The 25,927-nt window shown below is 33.2% G+C and overlaps 2 protein-coding genes across 2 annotated transcripts in view; both read left to right on the top strand.

Annotated features, from left to right (window-relative positions):
- Positions 1-40: 40 nt before the first annotated feature.
- Positions 41-20,379, top strand: LOC125052947 (venom dipeptidyl peptidase 4). Its single transcript, XM_047654052.1, has 13 exons — positions 41-192; positions 1,648-1,801; positions 6,693-6,784; positions 7,867-7,944; positions 11,364-11,416; positions 13,385-13,575; positions 13,851-14,020; positions 14,472-15,116; positions 15,442-15,667; positions 16,856-17,006; positions 18,703-18,863; positions 19,234-19,439; positions 20,256-20,379. Exons 1-13 carry the CDS (start codon positions 190-192, stop codon positions 20,346-20,348), a joined length of 2,223 nt encoding a protein of 740 aa, XP_047510008.1. The 5' UTR covers positions 41-189; the 3' UTR covers positions 20,349-20,379.
- Positions 20,380-21,929: 1,550 nt separating this feature from the next.
- The window catches only part of LOC125052948 (protein anon-37Cs-like), a 73,019-nt gene continuing 69,021 nt past the window's right edge, over positions 21,930-25,927 (top strand). Inside the window, exon 1 of the mRNA XM_047654053.1 lies at positions 21,930-24,586. Coding sequence (XP_047510009.1) covers positions 22,150-23,325 — 1,176 coding nt within the window. The 5' untranslated portion in view covers positions 21,930-22,149 and the 3' untranslated portion in view covers positions 23,326-24,586. The remainder of the gene's footprint in view (positions 24,587-25,927) is intronic.

Here is a 25,927-nt window from a genome sequence, read left to right as displayed (position 1 = left end):
AAAATGACGCTGGCTGTTCATATCGAAAGAAACAATGTGATTGTCAGCTGTGTAGCGTAGCGGTTAGACGTCAGTAGTGCGCGGGCGCAGGCGACGGTGAGTGGTTGTGTTGTGAAATTGTGTTGTGTGATGTCTATTTGAACCACTTAACTCATTGATCTCGTCCTGCGACCTCTGTACACGCGTAAAATGGTAAGGAGTATTACGTTTTTTAGTTTATTTTTGTTTTGTTTTAGTATAATACTAATAGCTCGCTGATATAATAATTAATTAAACTTAATATAGTGGTTTGGTGACCGCCTTTATCAGTTGTTAATAGTTTAGTAAGTAGAGTTTTAACAGGGCAACTATATTTACTATGAAAAGTTAAGGAAAACTGTTATAAAATTAACTATTGTTAAACATGAACCATTTTGGCCTTCGGCGTAACGTTAGAAAAAAATTGTTATGAAAATATCTATTATGTTAAAATAGTTTTGCTTTAGAAGACTCGGAACCATCGTATTAAACATATGTATGGTCACATTGGTAATGAGGTATGGGGCTGACACATTACTGCATAGATCTTTAAGACTCTTACAATTATTTCGCCGGAAATCGAACTCGGGACTTGCAGGTTATACGGCACTAGAGGCAGCGCGTTATACCAATAAATAATACAAATTCATGATAATAATATAGAAACAGTTTTTTAAAACAATTCGAAATTTTGTTAAAAAAAATACGTATTTTACTGGTAAAAGCTTGGCCAGATTTCAATAACATACTTGTATAATCATTGTTAGGTAATGCAGGCGCCTGCATCATAACACATAAGGCATTTTATAATTAACCTAAATACCGAATTCTGCCAGATAATTACGCAAAAACATTATTATTCACACGTTCATAAAGTACCATAATTTTTCCATTGTCTTGTAAAATAGCTTACAGATTTTTTGGTCTATGCTTGCTTCATGTCTAGTTGTTCTGTGACTTTATTTAAAATAATAACAATATTAATACATAGACTAATTTTTACTATTCACTATGGATGACGATTCCATTCTTAATCGTTTCTTAATCCATAGACTAATTATCACTAGGGATGATGATTGCATTTTTAATATTAATCATGAATAGTTAAAAAATTATATTACATGCCAATTGTTCTTTTTTTAAATTATTCTTATATAAGGAAAACAACTATAATGATTATTACAGCATATTTCTGGTTTATCTAATTAACAAGCTTCAAAAACTACCAATGTAGTCCTAGCAATTGGTCTGCTATATTTACTATCTGAATATATAAAATCGGAACTTATTTACACATCTCACACAAAAACCATAATATGAAAATAAAAAAATAATATTCGTTTTGGAAAGGTCTTAATTTGCTTAAAGTCGTTTACAAATGATAATGGCGTCATGTTTTTCTTTTGTTTGAAATAAGCGTTCCAACTTCCATTATGTATTGAAATGTGCTAATGACAAGTAAACATGTATGGCATTTGACAGTTTCGTGAACCATTGCTGACGTCATCGAGCGTTTGCGCGGGAATTTACTTTTTTTATATTTAATGGCGTCCTAATAAAATGTATTGGATTATATATGTAAAAATATAATATATAAATAAACAAATATGTAATATCATATTGTTACAGACGATTTCATTGAAACAATTCTTGACCTTCATCGTATTGGGGAGTCTTCAGGAAGTTTTCGCTCAAAGGATATTAAAGACACTAACGTTGGAGGAATTGGTGCCGTTACAACCAGATTTTGTGCCAGAACGGGTTTCAGTGCAATGGATTTCAAGTAAATATATAAACTTACCAGTGTGGTTCTTAATGACTAAATATTTCTTTATATGATTAGTACTTTCTAATTTATTATAAAAGTCAAATGGTAGTAGTAGACCTTTTTAGTTTCATCAAGAACATGAATGAACATTTAACAATGAGAACAAAACACCGGAATTAGAATCTGAATGACTAGTCTAGTCGACAAGTTGAAAATGGAACAAAATAGAGATACTGCTCTTAAAATTATGTGCGATAGCTCATTCGAACCGGAATGACGCCTAGAAAAATGTGCTAAAAGCGTGTATTAGCACATAAAAAATTGCAAAAGTTATAGACAATTAAAGATGAAAAAAAATGGCATTTAGTTTTTTGCCAATATTTAATAAATTATTAATATTTAAGAAATTTCAAATAAAGATTCTGAAAGAAGAGGAAATTTCCAATAAAATACTCCTAACTTTCGGAACTCTATCTCCATTATTTATAACTTTAATTTAACGCTGAAAATAGGTCTGCGGGTGACATTTTTAGGATTCGCGCGTGGCGTCAAAAGCGACTACGGCACATTAATTAATTTATTTAAGGTATTGAATATTTTTTTTTAAATTTGAAAAAATTATGGTGTGTTCTGAACACTATAATTAATTTATTCCCGTTGAAAATTTTACTTAAAATTTATTTTTCAACAAGTTAAATAATTGTTAACAAACGAAATTTTCTCGAACGACCGTCTTAATTGTAAGTGAAAAAAAATGTTTAAATAATGGTCGTAAAAATATTTCGCTTCGTAGAGCCTTTCTAACATACATACTTAACAAGATCGTGCCATAAAAGTTAAAAAAATATTTATACTTTGTTTATAACATTTTTTTTACTTAAACAAAAACTTAAAAATCCATGTAATGTTGTTAAAAAAAATTTTTTTATTCTAAATCATCATATAATCGTTTTTTTATTAATACAAGATATTTATTGATTTGCAAAAAAAAAAATTTTAATTTTAAATAAACGTAATATTCATGATAATCAAAAAATTTACAAAAAAATTTTTTCTATACTTTGTTATATATGGTTGTTTTTGTTAATTTCAGAAGTTTTAGAAAAAAAATAAAAAAAAGTTGAATATTTGTTTATAACAACTTGGTAAGTTAATAAACAATAGAATTGTTGATTAAAAAAATTTTTTTTTCTGTTACTTTATAGAGGACTGTCAATTATGACTTTTAGAAAAAAAATTTTTTTTAACTAATTATTTAAACAATAGAAAATTAAAAAAAACGATTTTAAACAATTAAAAATTGTTATTTAGGAAAAAAAATTTTTTTAAAAATCATAAAATTTTTAATGTAATAAAGTTGTGTTAAAATTTTTTTTTTAAATATTTATTTATTCAATTTGTTAAAAAAAAATTTATCAACAAATGGCGGGAATTTTTTTTTTTGCAAATCAATAAATATCTTGTATTAATAAAAAAACGATTATATGATGATTTAGAATAAAAAAAATTTTTTTAACAACATTACATGGATTTTTTAGTTTTTGTTTAAGTAAAAAAAATGTTATAAACAAAGTATAAATATTTTTTTAACTTTTATGGCACGATCTTGTTAAGTATGTATGTAAGAAAGGCTCTACGAAGCGAAATATTTTTACGACCATTATTTAAACATTTTTTTTCACTTACAATTAAGACGGTCGTTCGAGAAAATTTCGTTTGTTAACAATTATTTAACTTGTTGAAAAATTAACTTTAAGTAAAATTTTCAACGGGAATAAATTAATTATAGTGTTCAGAATACACCATAATTTTTTCAAATTTAAAAAAAAATATTCAATACCTTAAATAAATTAATTAATGTGCCGTAGTCGCTTTTGACGCCACGCGCGAATCCTAAAAATGTCACCCGCAGACCTATTTTCAGCGTTAAATTAAAGTTATAAATAATGGAGATAGAGTTCCGAGAGTCAGGAGTTTTTTATTGAAAATTTCCTCCTCTTTCAGAATCTTTATTTGAAATTTCTTAAATATTAATAGTTTATTAAATATTGGCAAAAAACTAAATGCCATTTTTTTTTCATCTTTAATAGTCTATAACTTTTGCAATTTTTTATGTGCTAATACACGCTTTTAGCACATTTTTCTAGGCGTCATTCCGGTTCCAATGAGCTATCGCACATAATTTTAAGAGCAGTATCTCTATTTTGTTCCATTTTCAACTTGTCGACTAGACTAGACACTTAAACCATACCAACCATAGTAGAGAGTTAAATAACATAGATGCAAGCGGAACCTAAAAAAAAAGTCTGTCACTGCTTGTTCGAAATACATATTTTTATTTTAACTTGGCCGATCGTGACACATGGTCTTACTTTTTTTTTGGGTTTGGGTTATGCCAGATGCACTTGAATTTGATAATTTTTTTGCTAAATGGCGTTACTACCCTTACTGAGTGTTGTGTCATTGTGTGCGTACTGTGAACTATTTAAATGAAAATTATTAGTTACTATATTATCAGTCTCTCTCATTATTCCCTTACTAATGTTATCCTTATCCTTACGACTGACTTTCGTGTTAAGAATATATCGAGGCGCGGTATGTCATGGCCATTCTTAGTGGTAAACTGCTTTTTAATTTCTCAAAAAATGTTAACTTATCGGGGGTTCTTTGGATATATAAGTCAAACCATAGATAAAAATAATAGGTAGGGTACAAATCATTATACCTATCAAGGTAGGGTCGTTAGAGTGCGATGAACCAAAATAGGGCTTAGTAAATATCATTAAAGCAGCCTAAACGGGTTGGTTTAAATACGGCTTTAATACATGTGTCTATGGAAAACAATGAGACCTACTAACCTATTTGTTTCCTGTTATTACTAAACAAAACAATGTACGCAAGTTAATTCTGAATTTAAAAACTCTCTGCGTATGTTTTGCTATTTATTTTGCAATACGCTTACATAACAATCCTAGTGAATAATTTCGTTCAGAAACTGAACATAATATTTGTGTCCACAGCATATAAGCCGTCATGCTTAAATGCAACCAATATATACGACATTTAAATACAAATTAGAAACATGTTCCTAATTTGAAATAGAGTCATAAATTAGTTAGTGTTTTATGACTTTGACATTTTGAAGGCAATTGTTGTTTTATTTCTGTTTAATAATTTCTATTTAATTATTTTTAATGCCCATAAAAGTTAGTGAAATTCGGTAAGCCTGAATAACAGCGAAAAGTTTTCAAACTTGAAAAAAAAATTAAAGTTTGCTTAACAATGCTGTGGCATCTTTTGTTCTCGATAAACTCTTACAAAGGATTTATTTTGCTACGTAATAGGGGTTTGTAATTACGAAAATGATAATTACTTTGATCATTTAACCCTACTATAAATATCAAATAGCTATTAGGCTTAACCTATGAACTAAAACACTAACGAGCCTATTTTAATGATCCTAGTCACTTTCGCTAGACAATAAACAAGCGTGACGTAACCTTTTTATTACTTCAGGTAATACCGGATATAGATCTTTAAAGTTCTGTATTCAAAATCCAGTTCTAAATTTTTCCAAAATTCAAATGCGTTCTTTTTTTAAGATAGAATTCAAAACGAGTAATAAAACTCGATAATACATAAGGGAACTAACGACGTAAATTCTCTTGCATTTAACTTTAGATAATTTTGCGTACCGGGTATATTAGTCGAAAATCAAAAGAAAACATACTTTTATTGATCTTGATCTATAGATGGAGGAAAAAAGTGAATTTTTGTATGTTTATAAAAAACTCAAAAACTACCGTAACGATTTCACCACTACAATGCCACATTATCCTTAAGTAACATAGGTACGTTTGTTTCTAAATTGTAAAAGAAATGTTCCTTTGTAAAACCATATATTGATTTAGTAAATAATATTATGTAACCTTAAACAATAAACATTGTACTGAGAATGAAATTTTTCATCTTTATTAATTAAATACACTACCAACTGGAATAGATGCCTGTTAGTTGTTTGCTTGTGTTGAAATTTCCTTTCAAGAAACCGTCGACCCATAGAAATTATGTACAGCGGAATCTCTATAACCCAAACTTCGCTTAGTTGAAATCCTCAGTATAAAATTACTATTCCCTCCCGCTGAACCCCTTAATATGCGGTATCTCTTAGTCTATTATTTAGACTTTGTAACTCGAACAAAATGTTATTTCCCTATGAAGTATTGATAGTACAATTTATACTCTATAACTCGAAAAAGAAGACTCCGTGAGTCGTAGTTAGTAAAATATAATGATATGTACTACAAAACTTAACTTGAGTAGGTATTCAAATATGACTCTACAAATCGAAATTTCAGCAGTTAAATCATATGTATTTCGAATTTATCGTTAGGTCGAAAACTCGTTAACTTGATTTTTTTTGCATTTCCCTTGAAATTCGACTTCACTTTTATTATTATTGAGATATTACATCTCAATAATAATCAAAAATACGCTGAAAAAATTTACCCCTGGCTTTTATAGCATGGGAAAAACAAATAGATAATGTCGTGGAAGGAAGGTGCAGCTGCTACTCCTCTGACCTGCAGGGATCCTTAATCAGTCTAAAAACTAACTGGCACGAAGACCCCAGTGGCAAAGGTTGAGGTCGCAGTATAAGCGGTCGGAATAACTTTGTGGTTATGACGTCATTGTAGTGATTGAATTGAATTTTAGTGTAGTAATATTAATGAATTGTTATTACCAGGCCAAAAAATCTTCAAAAAATTAAATACATAATAATTTTGTAAATCTAAACCATTCTAGAACTTACTATCCTCGATACTTGAACACACAAAAAATAAAATCGGTTCTGTACAGAAGATTTTTATACATAAAGATAAATTACGATAAAAAATATTTTCAGATTCCGAATACATCATTGCTGAACCTGGTGCCATTTATAGATACAATGTGGTGACGGACAAATTCACAAAGCTCCTAAATGAAACTGATTTGGTAAGTTTTTCTTTACTCGAGTTGAATCCAGATATTTGAGTAATGTAGAGTTGGCCTAGTGGCTTCAACATACGACTCTCATTCATGAGGTTCGATCCCCGGCTGTGCACCATTGGATGACTCGCGCACTCGTGAGTAAACTGGTATACTCGTATACCAGATACAAAAATCGATGACATGTGACAGAAGACTGATTACATGTCTATATTTAAAAAGATTGCAGGTAATCTGAGGCCAAGAGCCATTTAGAGTACCTAGCGCCATTATTATTATTATTAGAGCGTATAATTAATTAAAATAGTATAATAGAGGATATAATTAAGTTCGACCTTTACTGTTAATTTTATTTGTATTTTATACAAAATTTAGTACAGTGCATTTATCATGAGCTAAAAGATGGCAGTATATTTTTGATTGTTTTAATTATTAAGCACAAAAAAATTGAATTTGAATTTAATAATTTTATTAACATCCTTCTTAGTTAACAAATAAAATAAAACTATTATTGACGTGATAACGTCTTTAAAATCGTTTTAGTCGGGTGACATGTTCAGAAACTTGTGTCACACCAAAACCTCACGAGCGCGATCGCAGGTATAACGAGAGAGAGACGGACCGATCTCCCGTCTCATCTCGAGCGCTGCCAGTCATTCCGTGAATGTATGAAGAAAAATGTATATCATAGTCGAATAAGTAAACTTGTCATTTTACACCCGAAATTTATCATCAAAAGTGTGAATAAAACGATAGATGTAATTTAAAATTTGAAAAAATTGTTATCTTCATTAATTCCTTACTTCCCAAAAACTTATATCACCAATAAGACGTTATCACGTAAACATCTCGATCGTAAACCTACTTTACAAACAACCAATATTTTTTTTTTTAGATTTTCTAGCTGACTGTATAATAATATAAATAAGATACAGTAATATTTTATAATTAATAATCCAAACTCAGGGCGAATAGGTTGGTTCTGGATTCGATGCTTGACAGAAAAATACTCGTTTCGGATTGCTAATTTATCAACAAACGTAGTATGTCCCATTAGGAAAGCTTTAACTTACGATTTTATTTTTCAGGCAAATTTAATACCAAACGCGGTCGCATCATTTTCCAACGATCAACAATACCTATTATTGGTTTCGGAAAGAATAAAGGTAAGTACTAAATATTTCGCCTGAAAAAAAGAAAAGTCTGTGGAGATTAATAAGAAATGAGTGTAGCTTTTTATTTTTACACGCTTTACATTAGATTCACCTGTATGTATGTATGTATGTATGTATGTATGTTTGTATGTATGTATGTATGTAACCGACTCCTTCGGACTCGATTTTGACCCACTTTTAACGGACAGATTTAATTCAAACTTTGCGCACCTGTCAAAGATTGATGACAATGCAATAATCCGAAAAAAGAAATGATACTCTGTGCTTTATTTTTCGTCGATCGAGCAACCCACGCTTTTTCACAATAATGCCAGTATTTTTTGTTCATTACCATTTTCAGCCTAAATTAGGAATTATTTTTCACTTTTTAGTTTGATGTGCTTTGGTCCAAGATCCCAGGGCCGCCAGACGTCACGTATTTTCTGACGGATGAAATGTGGACGATTGGGTAGTGTTAGTATGTACTATGATCGTATGCCTACCTGCTAGCTTGGTCAAACGGCCAATTTCCAGGTATCAGGTAATCAAGGTACACAAAAACATTACTTACTTCACGTAAATTCTCATGGCTGATTTTTATATATGTTTTCGAGTGTATAGTTAAAAATAAATTGTCAATACTCCCAGACACTTTCCGTCGGCCATATTGCTTAACAGACGCTTTAAGGGTCTCAAAATAATTAGTCAACTTCACGTAAATTCTGACGCTCCATTTTTATATATGTTCATCCGGCAACTATTTTAAAAGCTTTGACAAGAAGACAGACCGATCCAAGGGGCCAATCATCCCCTAAACTAAATTTTAATATCTCTATGAGTGGGAGAGCATTATCTACGCGCATGAGACTGAGTGAGACCGACTGCGCTGTTAAAGCCATGAAAATTACTTGAAAAATTATTATTATTCAAAAAGGGCAAGCAAAAGCCGTTTAATATTTTGAAGAAAAATGAAGAGTACCAACAAGCATTTCACCGTTTTGGTACGTTGGATTTTGTTGATGATGTAGATGAAGAAGAACGTGTATTCAACATAATACAAAAAATTATCTGTGATGTTTACAACGTTCCTGGAATAATTGATGTAGATGCTGCCAGACTACAGTTGTTTATCATTTACATACATGGTATCTGATATAAATGAAGAATTCAATCGAAAGAATTTAAGAAACTTCGATGCCAGTAACTTACCACCTTGTAAAAGTGAGCTTTGGCAACAGTTTCGACGGGCTAGCTTTGGAACAATGCAAGTATGAAGATGATAAATATTTTCAACCCCGAAAACAATGGCTGGACACTACAAGATGGTAAATATGATTTTCATTGGTTCGATGGAGATCAATTACCGGGTTTTGTCAGTGAGTCGCTGGAAGAACAATCAGGTAAATTATTTTCGTTTCTCATATTATTTGTATCTTTTTAGTTTTTTCAGACCTTCATTGTTTAACTTGTTTTTTACAGAGGAAGAAAATAAGGATAATGCTGATGATGACGATCACGATTTAGATATTCAATTTCAAGATTGATATTTGATGATGATGATAATGAAGATTAAAAGCCACTGTTAAGAAATATTGAAGAATTAATATTTTTCCACTTTGTTTCCAAATTTCCAATAAATAATTAATTAAAAAAATTGCTGCTATTTAAATATAAGTGGTATTTTAAAAAAATATTTTTTAGTTCTAATTAATAAATTGAAAAAAAAAAATGTCGGCTAACTTTAGTATTATTTATTATGTGTCAATTTTTTTCTTATTTTTGTTGCTATAATTTACTTGTCAACAAAAGTTCTAAAAATTATAAAATATCTGTTCAAGTAATTTTCATGGCTTTAACAGCGCAGTCGGTCTCACTCAGTCTCATGCGCGTAGATAATGCTCTCCCACTCATAGAGATATTAAAATTTAGTTTAGGGGATGATTGGCCCCTTGGATCGGTCTGTCTTCTTGTCAAAGCTTTTAAAATAGTTGCCGGATGAACATATATAAAAATGGAGCGTCAGAATTTACGTGAAGTTGACTAATTATTTTGAGACCCTTAAAGCGTCTGTTAAGCAATATGGCCGACGGAAAGTGTCTGGGAGTATTGACAATTTATTTTTAACTATACACTCGAAAACATATATAAAAATCAGCCATGAGAATTTACGTGAAGTAAGTAATGTTTTTGTGTACCTTGATTACCTGATACCTGGAAATTGGCCGTTTGACCAAGCTAGCAGGTAGGCATACGATCATAGTACATACTAACACTACCCAATCGTCCACATTTCATCCGTCAGAAAATACGTGACGTCTGGCGGCCCTGGGATCTTGCTCTACTTTGAAAGCGTGTTGTTTAGTTTTTTTAAACTATTATTTTTTTTTCTATTATCTATCGAAATTACGTCTGTGGTTGAAAACGTAATATGGTGTGTATTAGAAAATAATAAAAGAATACTTGTTTCATTAAAGCATGCATTCCCAAAAATGAAAGAAAAATGAGCTCATCTCGGCTTTAATTTCCTGTCACTAGTAACACTTGATTTTTTTGTCAGTTTTGTCTTGGAGTGGCAGCTTCCAATAAAAAATGTTAGCAATTAAAATAGTATTATTAGTCTAGTCGACAAGTTGAAAATGGTACAAAATAGAGATACTGCTCTTAAAATTATGTGCGAAACCTCATTGGATCCGGAATGACGTCTAGAAAAATGTGCTAAAAGCGCACATAAAAAATTGCAAAAGTTACACACAATTAAAGATGAAAAAAAAATGGCATTTCTTTTTTTGCCAATATTTAATAAACTATTAATATTTAAGAAATTAATAAAAAGAAAGACGCCACGCGCGAATCCTAAAAATGTCACGCGCAGACCTATTTTCAGCGTTAAATTAAAATTATAAATAATGGAGATAGAGTTCCGGGAGCAGGGAGTTTTTTATTGGAAATTTCTTCCTCTTTCAGAATCTTTTTTTGAAATTTCTTAAATATTAATAGTTTATTATATTTAAGAAATTTCTCAAGTATTTAAGTAACCTCGTTTAACGTATTTTTCGTGCAGCGAGAGCAATAAAACACTTGTTACTGCAAACTTGTAGGTAATTCATCAGCTGCATGGGAGAGATAATTATCGTTCCATTTGCGCAATAAATATGTCTCGTGATATTGAAATAGGTTTCTGGCGGCAAAAAAGGATTTAAAAGAATATTTTGATGTCGGCTTATTTCGTCATGGGTTGCGAAAGTATTATTCTTAAAACCACTGTTTCACTTGTCTTTAGATTAAACGCAGAAATGTCCCAAACAAAAAATAATTCAGATATAATAATTCATTTTACTGTTAATGATTAATCTTGCGTAATATAATATTATTTTCACTACATATAATAAATTAAATATATTTACGTGTTAACAAGGCCTATTGTTTCACAGGTCTACAGATATTCAACGTTGGCAAAATACTCAATTTATCATCTGGAAAGCAAGTAAGTGCCTTAATGCTCATTTGCATAAATATTTTACTTTGTGCGAAGCGAATCGATTCGTAATGCTATGTATAAGTGTTGAATTTTCGTAGTGAATATTAAGATTTTAATTATGAAAATAACGTCTTATTGGTGATATAAGTTTTTGGGAAGTAAGGAATTAATGAAGATAACAATTTTTTCAAATTTTAAATTACATCTATCGTTTTATTCACACTTTTGATGATAAATTTCGGGTGTAAAATGACAAGTTTACTTATTCGACTATGATATACATTTTTCTTCATACATACATTCATACAAATCTCCATTCGTTTGTATGCCGCTAGAGTGAGAGAGACGGGAGATCGGTCCGTCTCTCTCTCGTTATACCTGCGATCGCGCTCGTGAGGTTTTGGCGTGACACAAGTTTCTGAACATGTCACCCGACTAAAACGATTTTAAAGACGTTATCACGTCAAAAAAAATCATATTTTTTTATAAAACTCATTAAAAAAGGCCTTGTGTTTATGTTATTTTATATTATTTTTGTTGTTGTTTTAATTTCATACGATTATCTATGGTCATATTATACAAAGTAAAAATACGAAAACGCAAACCATAATTTATGTTATAATGAAATCTAGTCCTTACGAGGTAATTTTATATTATTTAAATTACAATACAGCGCAAAGTTTAAGTTTAAGAAGCAAATGTTACCAAGGACGTTGCATAGTTTTTTTTTTTTAAATAAATTACATATCTGAGGCACCCGCTTTAGCCGCCATTTTGACACCATTCGTATTTTATTTTAATGAGTTTTTTTTTCGTATTTTATAGAGTTCTATAATACTGTAAGCGAAAAAAACTTATTTCGCCGATACGGGTACGAAAAATCTCAATAAAATGATGTTCTGCAAATCATAGGTCTTTGTAGCGAAGCATTTAAAAATCGGACTTCTTTTCTTTGACTCCAGCCTTTATTTTCACGAAAGCCGTAACTATGGTAGCAATCACGTAACTGTGTAATCCTTAAAATTTATTAAATGTTCACACATTTAAATTAAATTGAAAAATAATCAAATAAAAATCATCGTTGCGTGGCCCGTGAAATTTCCGTGACAACCGACGAAATAATTAAATATTTCACCACCGACTTATACGTTCTTTGCGGAAGCTATACGGAATAATAAAGTTAGTTGTGGCCAACTATTTAATAATTAAGACAATATTATAAAACGAGGCTAATTACAGTGTGTGTGTCATAACAGCGTAAACACAATTCACTAGAAGTAGACAAATGAGCATTTTAGTTAAAACAGTGTGATTTGAATGATTAGGTTTTGATTTAAGATTCGCCGAGTGCGTAACCAAGTATCCGAGTGCCGAGTTTAAAGAGAGATAAATCCTCCTTTAATAACTTGATTCACTTTACTGATTTTACAAAAACTTTATCACTTCAAAGTTAGGGAAAAAATGCCCGTGCGCTTTTTTTTGAATAAAATCTCGCTGTTGTCCTGAAAGGCCTTGACAGCTAAGCTCGGGCTACTAAGGCGAGCGTAGTTCAGCCGGAATGGGATTTTCCCGATGACTAGCGCAAGCGCCTGCGAGACTTGGACCTCGGCTTGGGCCATCGCGGGATGGGCACGTGTGCCACATCTTATTTTAGTATATTCTATTCCCTCCACTTGACCCTCCTAGTTCGGGCGGATGTTCGACGTAAATTCATAAATAACAGATTGAGTCAAATGAGCAACTATGGCACATACGCGCTTATGTTAAAATTCTTAAGGGAATGTTAATATATTTCATTGATTTAATAAAAAGTGTAAAGAATTTGATTAAATAAATATTAAAAGCAAGCGATAGTACGAGTATACCGTATTACTTCCGCGTGTCCAATACATTTCTGACGGACGGATGTAATGTCCACGAACGTCAAAACACAACTACTGTAGTAGGCTATCACAAGTTTTGTAATATTTCCAGGTCTATAGCAAGAATAGGAAATGGACACTTACAAGTAGCCCTTTGGGATAAAGGCCATGCTTTAGCATACGTTGAGAACAATAATGTATTCTATATCTCTGATGCAAACCGACCGGAGGAAGTAAGGCAGTTGACCAATGATGGCGTTCCAGGGAAGGTATATTGCGGTGTCGCCGATTGGATATATGAGGGTAGGTCAAAAGTGAAATGAAACATGGTTTTAAATTGTCACCGTTTTTTCATCTTGTGGATTGATTATTGGGTTCGGGCGTAAGACGAGATTTTGGCTTATGATACGATTAGACTATAGTCGATTTGTTAAATCCAAAACATTTTAGTCACACACACATACTAAAGTCTGATTTTTGACACTCGTTTTTTTTAATATTTTAATAATTATTATAAACATTAATTGAAATTGTTTTCCAGTTTGGAATGTTTTATTATTTATATTTAAATATTTCAGAGGAAATCCTAAACGCCGCTGAAGCGATGTGGTTCTCGAAAAATGGATCGTACCTAGCCGTTGCGATCTATAATGACAGCTTAGTCGAGTCAGCAGTGTTCCCTTACTATGGAGATCCCGAAGACCTCGACAATTTGTACCCTAAAATGATTGAATTTAAATATCCTAAGGTTAGTACTATAACTACTCGTTACCCGTTACGTTACGTTATTACCACAGAACATCTGTGAACAAATCTAAAATCATAGGATTTCTTAAGATTTTTAAACTAAGTATTGAAAGAAAAATAAATTATTTGATATTAGACACATTTGTTTAATGTGAGGTTCTAAGTTGACTTACAATTTTATTGATTACAATCAAGTTTACAGTAATTATAATTTTCTTAACCTACAAAGTAATAATAAAAATTATTAAAAAGAAAATCAAAACCAATTTAATTAATTTTTTTTTTCTTTTTTTTCTAAGTTTACATTTAACAATATTCTTTACCTACATAGTAATAACAATAAATTAAATTCATAAACATTAATTTAAAATCTCTTCTAAGTACAAGATGTGGTTGTCTTAATTTTCTTAATAATAAATTAAATTAATATTTCAACTTTCTATTATGGTCAGGTAGGTCGGAGAAACCCAACCGTAGCACTACGCGTATACGACTTGAAAGACGCTAACAAAGATCCAATTAACATTAAAGCTCCGATTGACGTCATCGGCGAAGACCACATTTTGGGTAGAGTCAATTGGCCCACCGATGACAACGTCATAACTCTCTGGCTCAACAGACGTCAGAGCATAAGCGTTTTGGTCGATTGTAACGTCAAACACAACAATTGCACAGTTCTCAAACAGCAAACTGAACCGAACGGCTGGATTGACATCCGCGAGCCGCTATTCGATGACAACGGAACGAGAATGGTCGAAATCCAACCGGGCTTGTTTGACAAACAACGTTACTTCCACGTCACACGGTTTGACTTCAGAACGTTGGAGACGGAGGACCTGACGCCGGGCAATTCGACGGTGACGGAGATTTTGGGATGGAATCAGAAGACTGATACTGTGTTTTTCATTGCTTCGCCGGGGAACGCGCCCTGGCAGAGGCAGCTGTGGTCGGTTTCGAAGGGGAACATTTTGTGCATGACTTGCAGCCAGTTGGCCTGTCATAGTGTAGATGGTATGTTCTCGCCCGGTGGTAGTTACGCCGTTTTGTCATGCAGCGCGTTTAATTTACCACCAATGTCGTACTTCTATATCGCCGAGGTATGTATTTTTTGGAGTACCCTCGCAAGAAAATTTCGTTACAATCTGATATCAGTGGGTTAAAGTTAAAAATTAAAAATTTGTTCCGTTGAAAAAAATATAGCATCACCACCAGAGATTCGAGCACAGAACAATGCTAATTCTATAAAGTAAAAAAAAATACATTTCTGAAAAATACATTTGTGTGTTGAATTTCCCACCAGACGTAGCAAGTAAATAATGGCCCTTTTCAGCAGAGGGGAAATTGGACAGTCCCCTGCTGCTTAGCTTCTCGGATACATATCTGCCTGATGATCCTATAATAATTATATATTTTGTTTGACAGAAAAACGGATTTAAACTATTAACCGGAAACGGAAGATTAGTGGAAAAACTAAGTAATTACAAATTACCTATGGCGTTATTCAACATGATGCCCTTGGATAATAATTTAATGTCGTATATTAAACTACAACTACCCCCAAATATGGAGGAGGGCAAAAAGTACCCCATGATTGTCCGAGTGTACAGTGGTCCTGGAACTAGTAGGGTTAAGGATAATTTTGATTTAGGTATGTACATTTTTTAATTTAAAACAGGGGGGAGCCGCACCTGATGTTCAGTTATAGCTCTCAACTCTAGAGGGCTTACGAATGCGTTTAAGAATGGCCTTTTTAAGAAGAAAAGTTTCCAGCAGCACTACAATCCAAGTGTTGGCCTCAGATTTTCTCCATTCGATCAAATTTATTTCATAGACAAGCACCATCTTCTGTCTGACATGTTATTGATTTTTGGGTTTGAGACATCCCAGTTTTCTCACGACGTTTGCCTTCATTGTAGTATGGTATGTTATCTAAAGCTGGCGGCTTCAACACATTAACACTTTGTGCTTGTGTAGTGTCTGTGAATAAGCGCGAGACTGAAATACAATCACAAATACATCACGAAAAGACTGTCCGTCTCTCTCGCGCTCGGTCAAGCTTATGAGTATAAAAGAGACAGTTATTGTTCTTCTTTTGCTACTGTTTATGTTGATCTTTACTGTTTTATATTATTATTATTTTATACATGTAGATCTTTTTTCAAACATTACCAGGGCAATCTCGTGAAATGGTGCACAATGTTTTTAATTATTTTAAGCATCTTAATAAAAACACTTTAATGAAAAAATTTTATATTTAATTTGACATCAGATGCGACTGGGGTTTCTCAATACTGAAAGAATAGTTAGTGAAGTAAAAGTGAAGTGTGTTGAGCTAGATGGAGCTTATGTCGAAAAATGAAAAATTATTTACACGAACTACTCTTTCACGTTCTTGGTCTGGCTTAGAACTTTTGGATCCAACAGTGCATGCATACGAGATGCACGTAATATTTATATGTATTTGACACATTTTTATTTATTTACAACCCACCCAACCTTACTAAAACCAGAGTGGACTAAAATGTATAGCATGGCAAAAAATCATATTTTGAAACATACTGTATGTGAAATTGCATTAGTGTGAGTACTGTGAACCCGCCAGCTTTCGATAACCGACCTATAGCAACTGCTAACTGCGCCGTCATTCGAGCGCACCACCTCAGGGTAGAGGGGTCGCCACTAGGCCAACACTGATTTGACCAACCTTCTGTCTTACACATGTCGATTTATATAGAATTCGTTCGACAACCATGATACGAACGCACCGTAGGGTAATGCTTCAGCTACTCACCGCTTTTCCATTTAAGAAAATTATTAATATTAAATAAAATTTCAGAATATTACAATACATATTTGAGTGCCAACCGAAGTATAATAGTGGCTTCGATTGACGTCCGCGGTTCGGGGGCGATGGGTGTAGAAGCCATGCACGCGTTGAACAAGGCCCTCGGAACTGTGGAGATAACCGACACGTTGGCGGCTATTAAGTAAGTTTTTACTGTAATGGGCTAATTCCAAATCAAAATCATTTATTCCATATATAGGTTATATATATATTACATATATAGGTTATAAAATGAACACTTATGAACGCCAAAAAAGAAATATATATGAAATGCTTCTAATTTCACATTTAATGCCAGTTCTCAAATCAAGGGCGTAGAACGGAAGAGAAGAACTGGCAAAAACTCTCCGTTAAGGTTTAAATAGAAATGATGATGGGAAACTGAGAGAAGGGGAGAGGCAGCACCTCTTGCTTGTAAATATTTAAAAAAATTGTGGGATATGTGGGGCGCCCAGTTGACTCAGGCCGGGAGATCTCGTTTAACTTTAAAAGGGGACTAGATTAAGGGAAACTGTTACCGTCCCTCCTGTCCATACCGAGCAGATAGGGTTGTTGGGTTTTAGAAGAATCCCTTGCACCTCACGGACCGAACCACACACTCCCCGCGGCTATGAGATTTTAAAAACCATTTCTGATTTTTTATTAGTGAATTACACAATTAGAATCTTGTAATGTTAAGGATTGGCTTTAAGGATTCAACTTAAACATAGTTTTAACAACCCGCCAAAACGCTATACAAGATGGCGTCGTACGAGTACGTCACACGTAAACAAACGTCAAGTTACGTCACGTCACGCACTAAGCGTTCATTGTCATGTTGACATCATTTACAAACATACGTCATCGTCGATTCGTTTAATCTGTGACCGTTTTGTGTCACGTGACTGACGTCAATGGTTTTAATGATTATTTTACTCCATAACGATTTTTAAAAGCCATGTTTTATAAAGATCAATTCTCAAATTTATTTTTCATACTGACAAATAGCCCATTTTAGCTAAAAGGTCTATAGTTTTTATATATTTATGTTTCATACCATAATTAGTACCTCACGATCACGCTTAATTATTCACCATCCAAGAATTTACAGTTACCTTCTACTCGTTGTAAAGGGAAGGCTTAGATTTAAGGCACAGTGTACGGAGTGAAAGTTATAAATAATTAAAATGTTATTCGTTATATTTTATATGCTAAGTTAATATAGCTGATGCAGTTCTTTGAAATCCATCATATAAATCGCTTTAAAAATAGTAATCGCGCTACAACTTTTTAGGTCCCGCGCGCGGGTTTTTGTATTATGATCATTTGCTTTTTATAAAAGGTAGGTGATCAGACGAGACAGACAGATTTTTGGCTCTGTTTCCTGTCGATATCACGTACCAGGGAGTGTATAGCTGGGGATCGAATTTACACTGCTATATGGCTAATAAAAACATTATTATTATTATATATATTTATTATAATCAATAGTTTTCCTAGATATCACGAGTCACAATTTTATTTCTGAACTTTTTGATACACGAAAACTAGTTTCTGTTAACAAATATTTAGCAATGTTTCGGTTCTACATAATTGCATTAAGCTTGTTTAGTTCATAATTCTACGCATAGTTTTTGTTTTTATTCTCTCTACTACTTATAAGGATATAATATCAGTAAAATACAACGAAATTAACAAAAAATAGAAGAACTATTAATAAAATCGGTTCTAATGGGTCATGAGAAATACACGCAACTATTCAAAGTAACTTTTGCCGCGAATCAAACTTAGGTTAACAGGTTCTAACGATTTTAACGTTTAATTCATTGGTTTTATTCATTCATTTCATATATTTTTAGGCGATTGGTTGAATTGTATAAATTCATTGACCCAAAACGTATTGGTGTATGGGGCTGGAGTTATGGCGGGTATGCCACCACCATGATGTTGGTTCAAGATAAAGAACATCTTATCGCTTGTGGCGCTGCAGTCGCCCCTGTTACCTCATGGCTTTACTATGGTGAGTATTTAAAAATATGTAGTAGACTTAGGGACTTTCAATAAAAGTGCGTATATTACCTTAAAGGCCGGCAACTTACTTGCAAACCTCCTGGTGCTCTTTGAATTAAAACGCCATGTACAAAATTATGTTTAAATGATGATGGTATTTTATGACATAATAATGCAAAATAATTATATGGATTTTAAGTAAAATTGTAATTTTTTGAGAAAAAATACGGTTTTTGAATTTACAAAGACACATCAGTATATTCGCTTATCATTAAAAAATATATATTAGGGTCTTTTCTACAATAGACTTCTTTGTTTTTATTTTGAAATCGGTTAAAAATAAATATTTATAATTATTTTTATTAATCTAACAATTTCAGACACAATGTACACAGAGCGTTATATGGACACTCCAGAAGATAACTTAGAAGGATATAGAAGGGCCGATTTAATGTCGAAAGCCGAGCAGCTGCGCGGGCGCCGGTACCTCATAGTACATGGGACTGGAGATGACAACGTCCACTTCCAGCATAGCATGCAGTTCGCGAAGGAGTTGCAAAGAGCAGATATTGCTTTCGAACAAATGGTAAATATCGCTGAATATAAGTCATTGTAAATTCGACTAATCTGTGACCGTTTTGAGTCACGTGACTGACGTATGAAAATCAATATCAAATCAATAAATTTTGGATATTTTAATAAATTAATGATTATTTTAAATGTAAAACATAACCAAAGAGCCATAATTTCATTTATTGTTTATAATTAAAACGTTCTTAGATCACACACTCCATACATAAAAATTTCGCGTATACCATTTTCCAGAATCTTCTCTTTTAAAGTATAACAAAATATTACCTATTGCTAGATGTAAAAATATTTCCACAGAATACCAAGACTTTTTTAAACAATTTGTTACATTAAAAAGAAAAGGTTTTAGTTGATTAAATATCTTATTGCTGTTCAGCGCCATCTAGGGACGTAACGTATAACTAACAAAGTATTCGTATGTACACAGTCAAAGTACAAAAGACTAGATTAGTACGATTCACGAGCATTCAACTTACTCTCTTTGACTATTTTGTATGCATTTCGATATACATAGTTTAATATCCGAATCCGTGTCGCTACTTTGGTATAGCGGTACTAAACCTGAAAATTGTCAGGATTGCATGGCTATTGGGAGTTACAGAGTATTGGCACAGACTGTTTTATTGTTGATTGTACTTCATAGTTGGAAAATAAATTGGTCTGAAAAGAAAAAAACACACAAAAGTTAATACAAAAATGAAGTATCAAATCCATTGGTGCACCGGGATTTGAACTAACAACCTCAAGGTTGAGAGACGTTTAAACAACTCGGCCAAAATTGCTGCATTTCAATTTCATATATTCTTTTCAGAGTTACGCCGACGAGAACCATTCTTTACGCGGTGTGAGTCGACACTTTTACCACACGCTGGACCATTTTTGGTCTGAATGTTTTAATTTATAAACCTTAAAGTATTAAAGACTGTGATTTTAACGCCGAAATGTTTTGTATCTATTTTAAATTTATAAATGATCCGCCATAGAGTATATTTGAGTAATTAATTCGTTTAAAATATTATTAATAAATGTACAATGTAAGTAAAAATTGTTTTATTTCCACCCTTAAGTAAAAAAATTAAATTAAATTAATAAATATAGTTTAATGCTGACTTAATTAGATTAATTATGTTAAACAATAAAATATATGTATTCCTTATATATATATATATATATATATATATATATATATATATATCATTAACATATGGAATAAATAAATATACAGTCAAAACCGTTTACGACGACATCGTTTAGACATACCGGTTATATTGACCAAAATCGAAGGTCCCGGCTAAATTCTATTGTATAAGGTTCTTAATAACAACGTCATCGGCTATTACGACTATCGGTTTTTACGACCAAATATGAGTAGTCCCTTCGATGTCGTCATAACAGGTTTTGACTGTAGTAAAATAACCTAATAAAAAATTAAAGAATATGATTTCGCTGCTAGAGACCTAGGTTTTTAGGGTAAGAATTAGACTTGATCCCGTAAAGACAAGGCTATATATAATAGTGATGATGACAATTTACTTTTGAAAATATCAATTTTCACAAAAGCGGGTTCTAGTCAGTAAATGACCTACAAAGAAAGTCCAAACCAAAAGACAATCCCCTGATGTTAAGCGTCTCAGCCATAGATCTACCCGATCGCGTTGGTTGGTAGGCTATTAGGGTCCCTATATAAAAGAAACGAGTATCCAAGTACTAAATTAAAATGGTTAGTCGTACATCTCGACAATGTACTACGAACTATAACAATACTATGTAAAAATAATTCTGACTCCCAAAAATATCTATCTATCACGAGTAGAGGCTGATTCTACTTTGTTATCATTTAAAGATGCCAGTTCTAAGTGTAGTTTAGATTTTCTACCGAATTCCTATTCATAACCTATCAGAAAGCCTAAAGCAAGAATAAACAATCCACATACTTCTATTGAAATATTCTTTATAAAGGACTTGATTCATAGATTATAGTTCTTGATTGACACTGACTGATACAATCAATTTTTACTATATTTCAAAGGTCAGCAAACTTGAATACAATTGACAAAATTTTATGTTTCAATAAATAATAGGTTTTCCTAATAGAAGTAACAAAGGCTTTACAAATGAAAATTCCAAGTAAACTTTTTTCCAAAATCAAATGGCAAAATCTAATCAAAAGATGGTAAGTTTGAAAGTCACGATAATATTTTTATAGATAAACAAGATGTACATGTCTTATTCTTTTGCAAAGGAAATCAGACAGTTCACCCATGATGTTTGATTGCGGTCCAGATTTAGAAGACCGTGGAATATGTGGCGTTGACGCGTGTAATGCAGATAAATGTTATGAAGAACCACGTGTAGTGATTGTTGGTGCTGGAATGGCAGGTCTCTCAGCCGCTGCTCGATTATCTCAACGGGGTATTAACAATATTGTGATACTGGAAGCATATGAAAGGTACAATTAATTTGACAGCCTGCTTGATACACCTATGACCCACCTTTCTGACATACATGTCTTTTTCAGACCCGGGGGCCGAATACTTTCTTGTTGGCTAGGTGACATTGTTGCTGAACTGGGTGCCAGTTGGACACCTAAAAATGTAGCAACACATCCAATCTATTCGTTATCTACTTTTGAGGATCCCCCTCGGCCAGGAGTTCCTGGCGTTGAGCATCCCCGAGGTTTATTTAATAACGTCGTTTCTGGTAAAATGCCGTTCCCTTCAACGATTTCGGCATATCATAAATTCCGTCAGATCGAAGAAGAGGCTGCCCAAATATATTGTCTCGGTGGAAATAAACAGCAAGGCTCACTTATTAATTTTATGAGCTTGAGAATTCAACAAGAACTACATGAATACCCCGAAGAACAACAGCATGATGCTGCAAGGATAATGTTTGGGCTTACACACATGCTACAAGCAAGGTGTGGAGATGATATAGGATTACTCTGTGCTGATCATTCTGGATGTTATATGAATATGCCTGGGGGAGACGTTCGTGTTCCTTTAGGCCTTGTCGGTATATTGGCACCCCTTTTGCGGCAAATTCCAGAAGGGGCAATACGTTACTGTAAACCTGTAAATTGCATTTACTGGGGTACTTGTATGAAGTCGGGCTGTCGTGCATATGTTTATACAACCGATGGTGAAGAGTTTCAGGCCGACTACGTCATTCTAACTCCATCTATAGGAGTGCTATGTTCGAATGCTGTGAAACTTTTCTGTCCTTCGCTACCGGCCTCTAAAGTGGACGCTTTAAAATGTTTATGTTTAGGCGCTTGTAACAAAGTATACCTAGAATACTTTCGTCCGTTTTGGTATTGGCACAAAGGCGACCTTAATTTTAAATTTGAGCCATGTTCAATAGTAGATCGTTGTGATTGGACTCGGGGGATAAGGTCTATAGAAATGGTACCTAGTAGCAAGCATGTTCTCAGTATATTAGTGGAAGGACCAGAAGCAGCTGTGATGGAAAATTTAACGGACAAAGATATAGCTGAAGGTATAACAGAGATTTTAAGGATGTATACAGGGAACCAGTACATACCATATCCTGCTGTCGTGTTACGATCCTTTTGGTCTTCTGATCCTTATTTCTTGGGAGCGTATTCAACCGACTGTGCCAATACTGATGGGTATGCGCAAAGAAGTCTTGCGTGTCCTGTTCCAGGACCGAGTGAGCCAATACCACCCATACTGTTATTTGCTGGGGAGGCAACGGTTCCTGGTATGAACGGAACAGTTGCTGCGGCTCGCCTGAGCGGGATAAGAGAAGCTGAAAGAATTGTAAAGCTAACTTTACAGTATAAAGGTCCACCCTTACCGTACGGGTGGTGTACTCCGTGTCCACCGAGTGAACCAAAGAAAGCAAAGATGAAGTCTTAAATTGTCGCCTTCCTACGCACTATAGTATTTGTGATTGTTTCTAAACACAACTTCCGTATTACATTACTATACCTAAAATTTTTTTTTAATTTTTCTAAATTAATTTGTCTTATTTATTAATTTTGACTCATTCTGAAAATATCCGAAATGCGCCATGTAAAACATTAAAGCGCTCAATTATATTTTATTTTTGCAATGTTTAAACACGCTGTAAAATTTCAGTGTATTAAATAGCATTTCATCCATTGTTTACGATAATTATCGAAATTTATGATATGAAATAAAACTCTGGCACGTTGCTTTGGCATACGCAGGACAGCGGCGCCAACTTGGCTGAGACTTAGTGAAAATAGGATTTTAATACTTCAAAGGATTGTCTTTAAAAATTCAATAGCTTATGTTTCGAAATTAACAGTTAAGTTTACCGATATGAATATTCTATTATAGATAAGAAATAATAACATTACCAAATGATAGTGTTTGTTGCAGTTAGTGGTGTCATAAAGTGTGATAATTATTCGCAAATTAAAGTGTCAACACTTTGAAAAATGTAATGCAATTCCAAAAAATATACATTTTTATTTCTAACTTGAAAATATGCATTTAAAAGTATTTTAATAAAGAGCTCGCTGTGCTAAAAGTCCTCGTCGAATAGCAACGTTTCACTTTGCATAAGTTAAATGAGTCACAGTTCACTGTATAAATTATTATTTCAATTTGTTTTCATATCTAATCTAAATTATTTACTGTTCGTATAATTATTAGCAATTTTTATAACGTAAATTCCGTTTCTCGTCAATCTAAAAGCTTAAATTTAATACTTACAAGAACATTGCTATTCCGTTTGAACAACGATCAGTAATGAATTGCGTAGCGTAGCCCCTGGGAGTGCGTTGCAGATGGCGGGTTGCGGGCTCAAGAAGGCGAGATGCGTGACGTGACGCAACGCGCAAGACCGTCCCCCGCGCAGTGCGTGTCCCTCCGTTTCAGGCAGTTTGCAAAAAACATCGATTCGGTGAGGTTGCACCAGCAGGTGGTGTGCATCGTGGTTTTCGGTGCGTGGTGTTATTGCGAGAGGTGCGGCGCCACGAGCAGCCCGGGCGTTAGTTGCTCGCTGGATGCGATTGGCGCGGGTCGCCTTGCTAGGTTTCTTACGGTTGCGTTCAGACAGGTACACGAGCCCTTATTATCACTTAATCATACCATTTCAACGCTGCTTTTTAAATAAATGTAGTGATGCGAAAAGACGGGAAGTTCGAAGGTAAGGAAAATTAACGCTGATTAAATTAATTGTAAAGGAGTGCTTATATTTTTTTAAATTAATATCATTATTATATATTTGTTAAATTCCATTTAGTTTGAATACAGCATGAAATAATTTAAATTGTTTTTTAATATTTGTCGTACATGCGTTGTCCAATATAATGATTAAGAAAAGAAAGCAATATAGCACTGGCCACATGCCAACTGTCATTTGCGTTTCTTTTGCAAGAAAATATTTTCGATAGTGAGTTATTAAAAGTATTTAAAATATCTAGGGATAATATAATGACGCCGTTATTTCGTGGCGCGTTCGATATTTCAGCAACAGTCCGATATTTATCACGATATTTCTTCATTTACAAGGGTCGTGACACTCGTGTAATGTATCGTTCTTTTTTACGTTTCGCCTGAAAAGTCTTTCTGTTATAAATTATTATCCTGTATGATATATTAAGTTAATCTTCAGTTTTGTATTAAATTTTTTATGAATGTATTCTGCGATGATAAATCTAAAAATAAATGAACAAAGAGCACTCCGTATATTAATGATGATTTTTAGTAATACCAATTATAACCAAGTTTTCAATTTTCACTTCACATTGTCAATTAAAGCGATTGGATACCGCACGCTTCTGTACTGCAGCCATTTGCGACGCATTGCTAATCAAGTTTTATATCATAAAAGCTTACAAAAAAAGAACTACATTACTTTGCATCTATAATTGCGGTACATAAAATATGAAATATTTATAGTAAAATTTCAATAGAAAATCGTTACGATACATGCAAATACAACAGCTACATAATCGTAACTATATATGGTGAAGATACCTTAATAACCTAAAATGGAACTGAGGAACTTTGTGGAACCAGCTGCCCACTGAAGTATTTCCGAACCAATTCGACTTAGGGTCCTTCAAGAAAAGAGCGTACCAATTCTTGAAAGGCCGGCAACGCACTCGCGAGCTCTCTAGCATTGAGTGTCCATGGGCGGCGGTATCACTTAACATCAGGTGAGCCTCCTGCCCCCTGTTCTATAAAAAAAAGAGGAGTTAAAATGAATTATGATTGTGTATTTAGGAATACTTTTTATTTGAAATAATTAAACACTTAAGGACCTCAAAACCCCATCTCATGTCTCTTCTACTCAAAGTGACACGAGAATGATGAGGCTATAAAATACATAGTAATAATTGTTGCTATGGGCTAATAAAAATAAAAATAGCTGAATGTGTTTGGACCATATCTGGTAACTTAAGGTTCAGGGCGATGTAATAAACATGGAAGGCCTGTTTGATGATTGAAATGGTAATATGGTCGATAGGAGTTATCCCTTGAT

The sequence above is a fragment of the Pieris napi genome, chromosome 10 (genome assembly GCF_905475465.1).
Source record: "Pieris napi chromosome 10, ilPieNapi1.2, whole genome shotgun sequence".
NCBI classification, from domain to species: domain Eukaryota; kingdom Metazoa; phylum Arthropoda; class Insecta; order Lepidoptera; family Pieridae; genus Pieris; species Pieris napi.
This window is presented reverse-complemented; position numbering and strand designations above follow the sequence as displayed.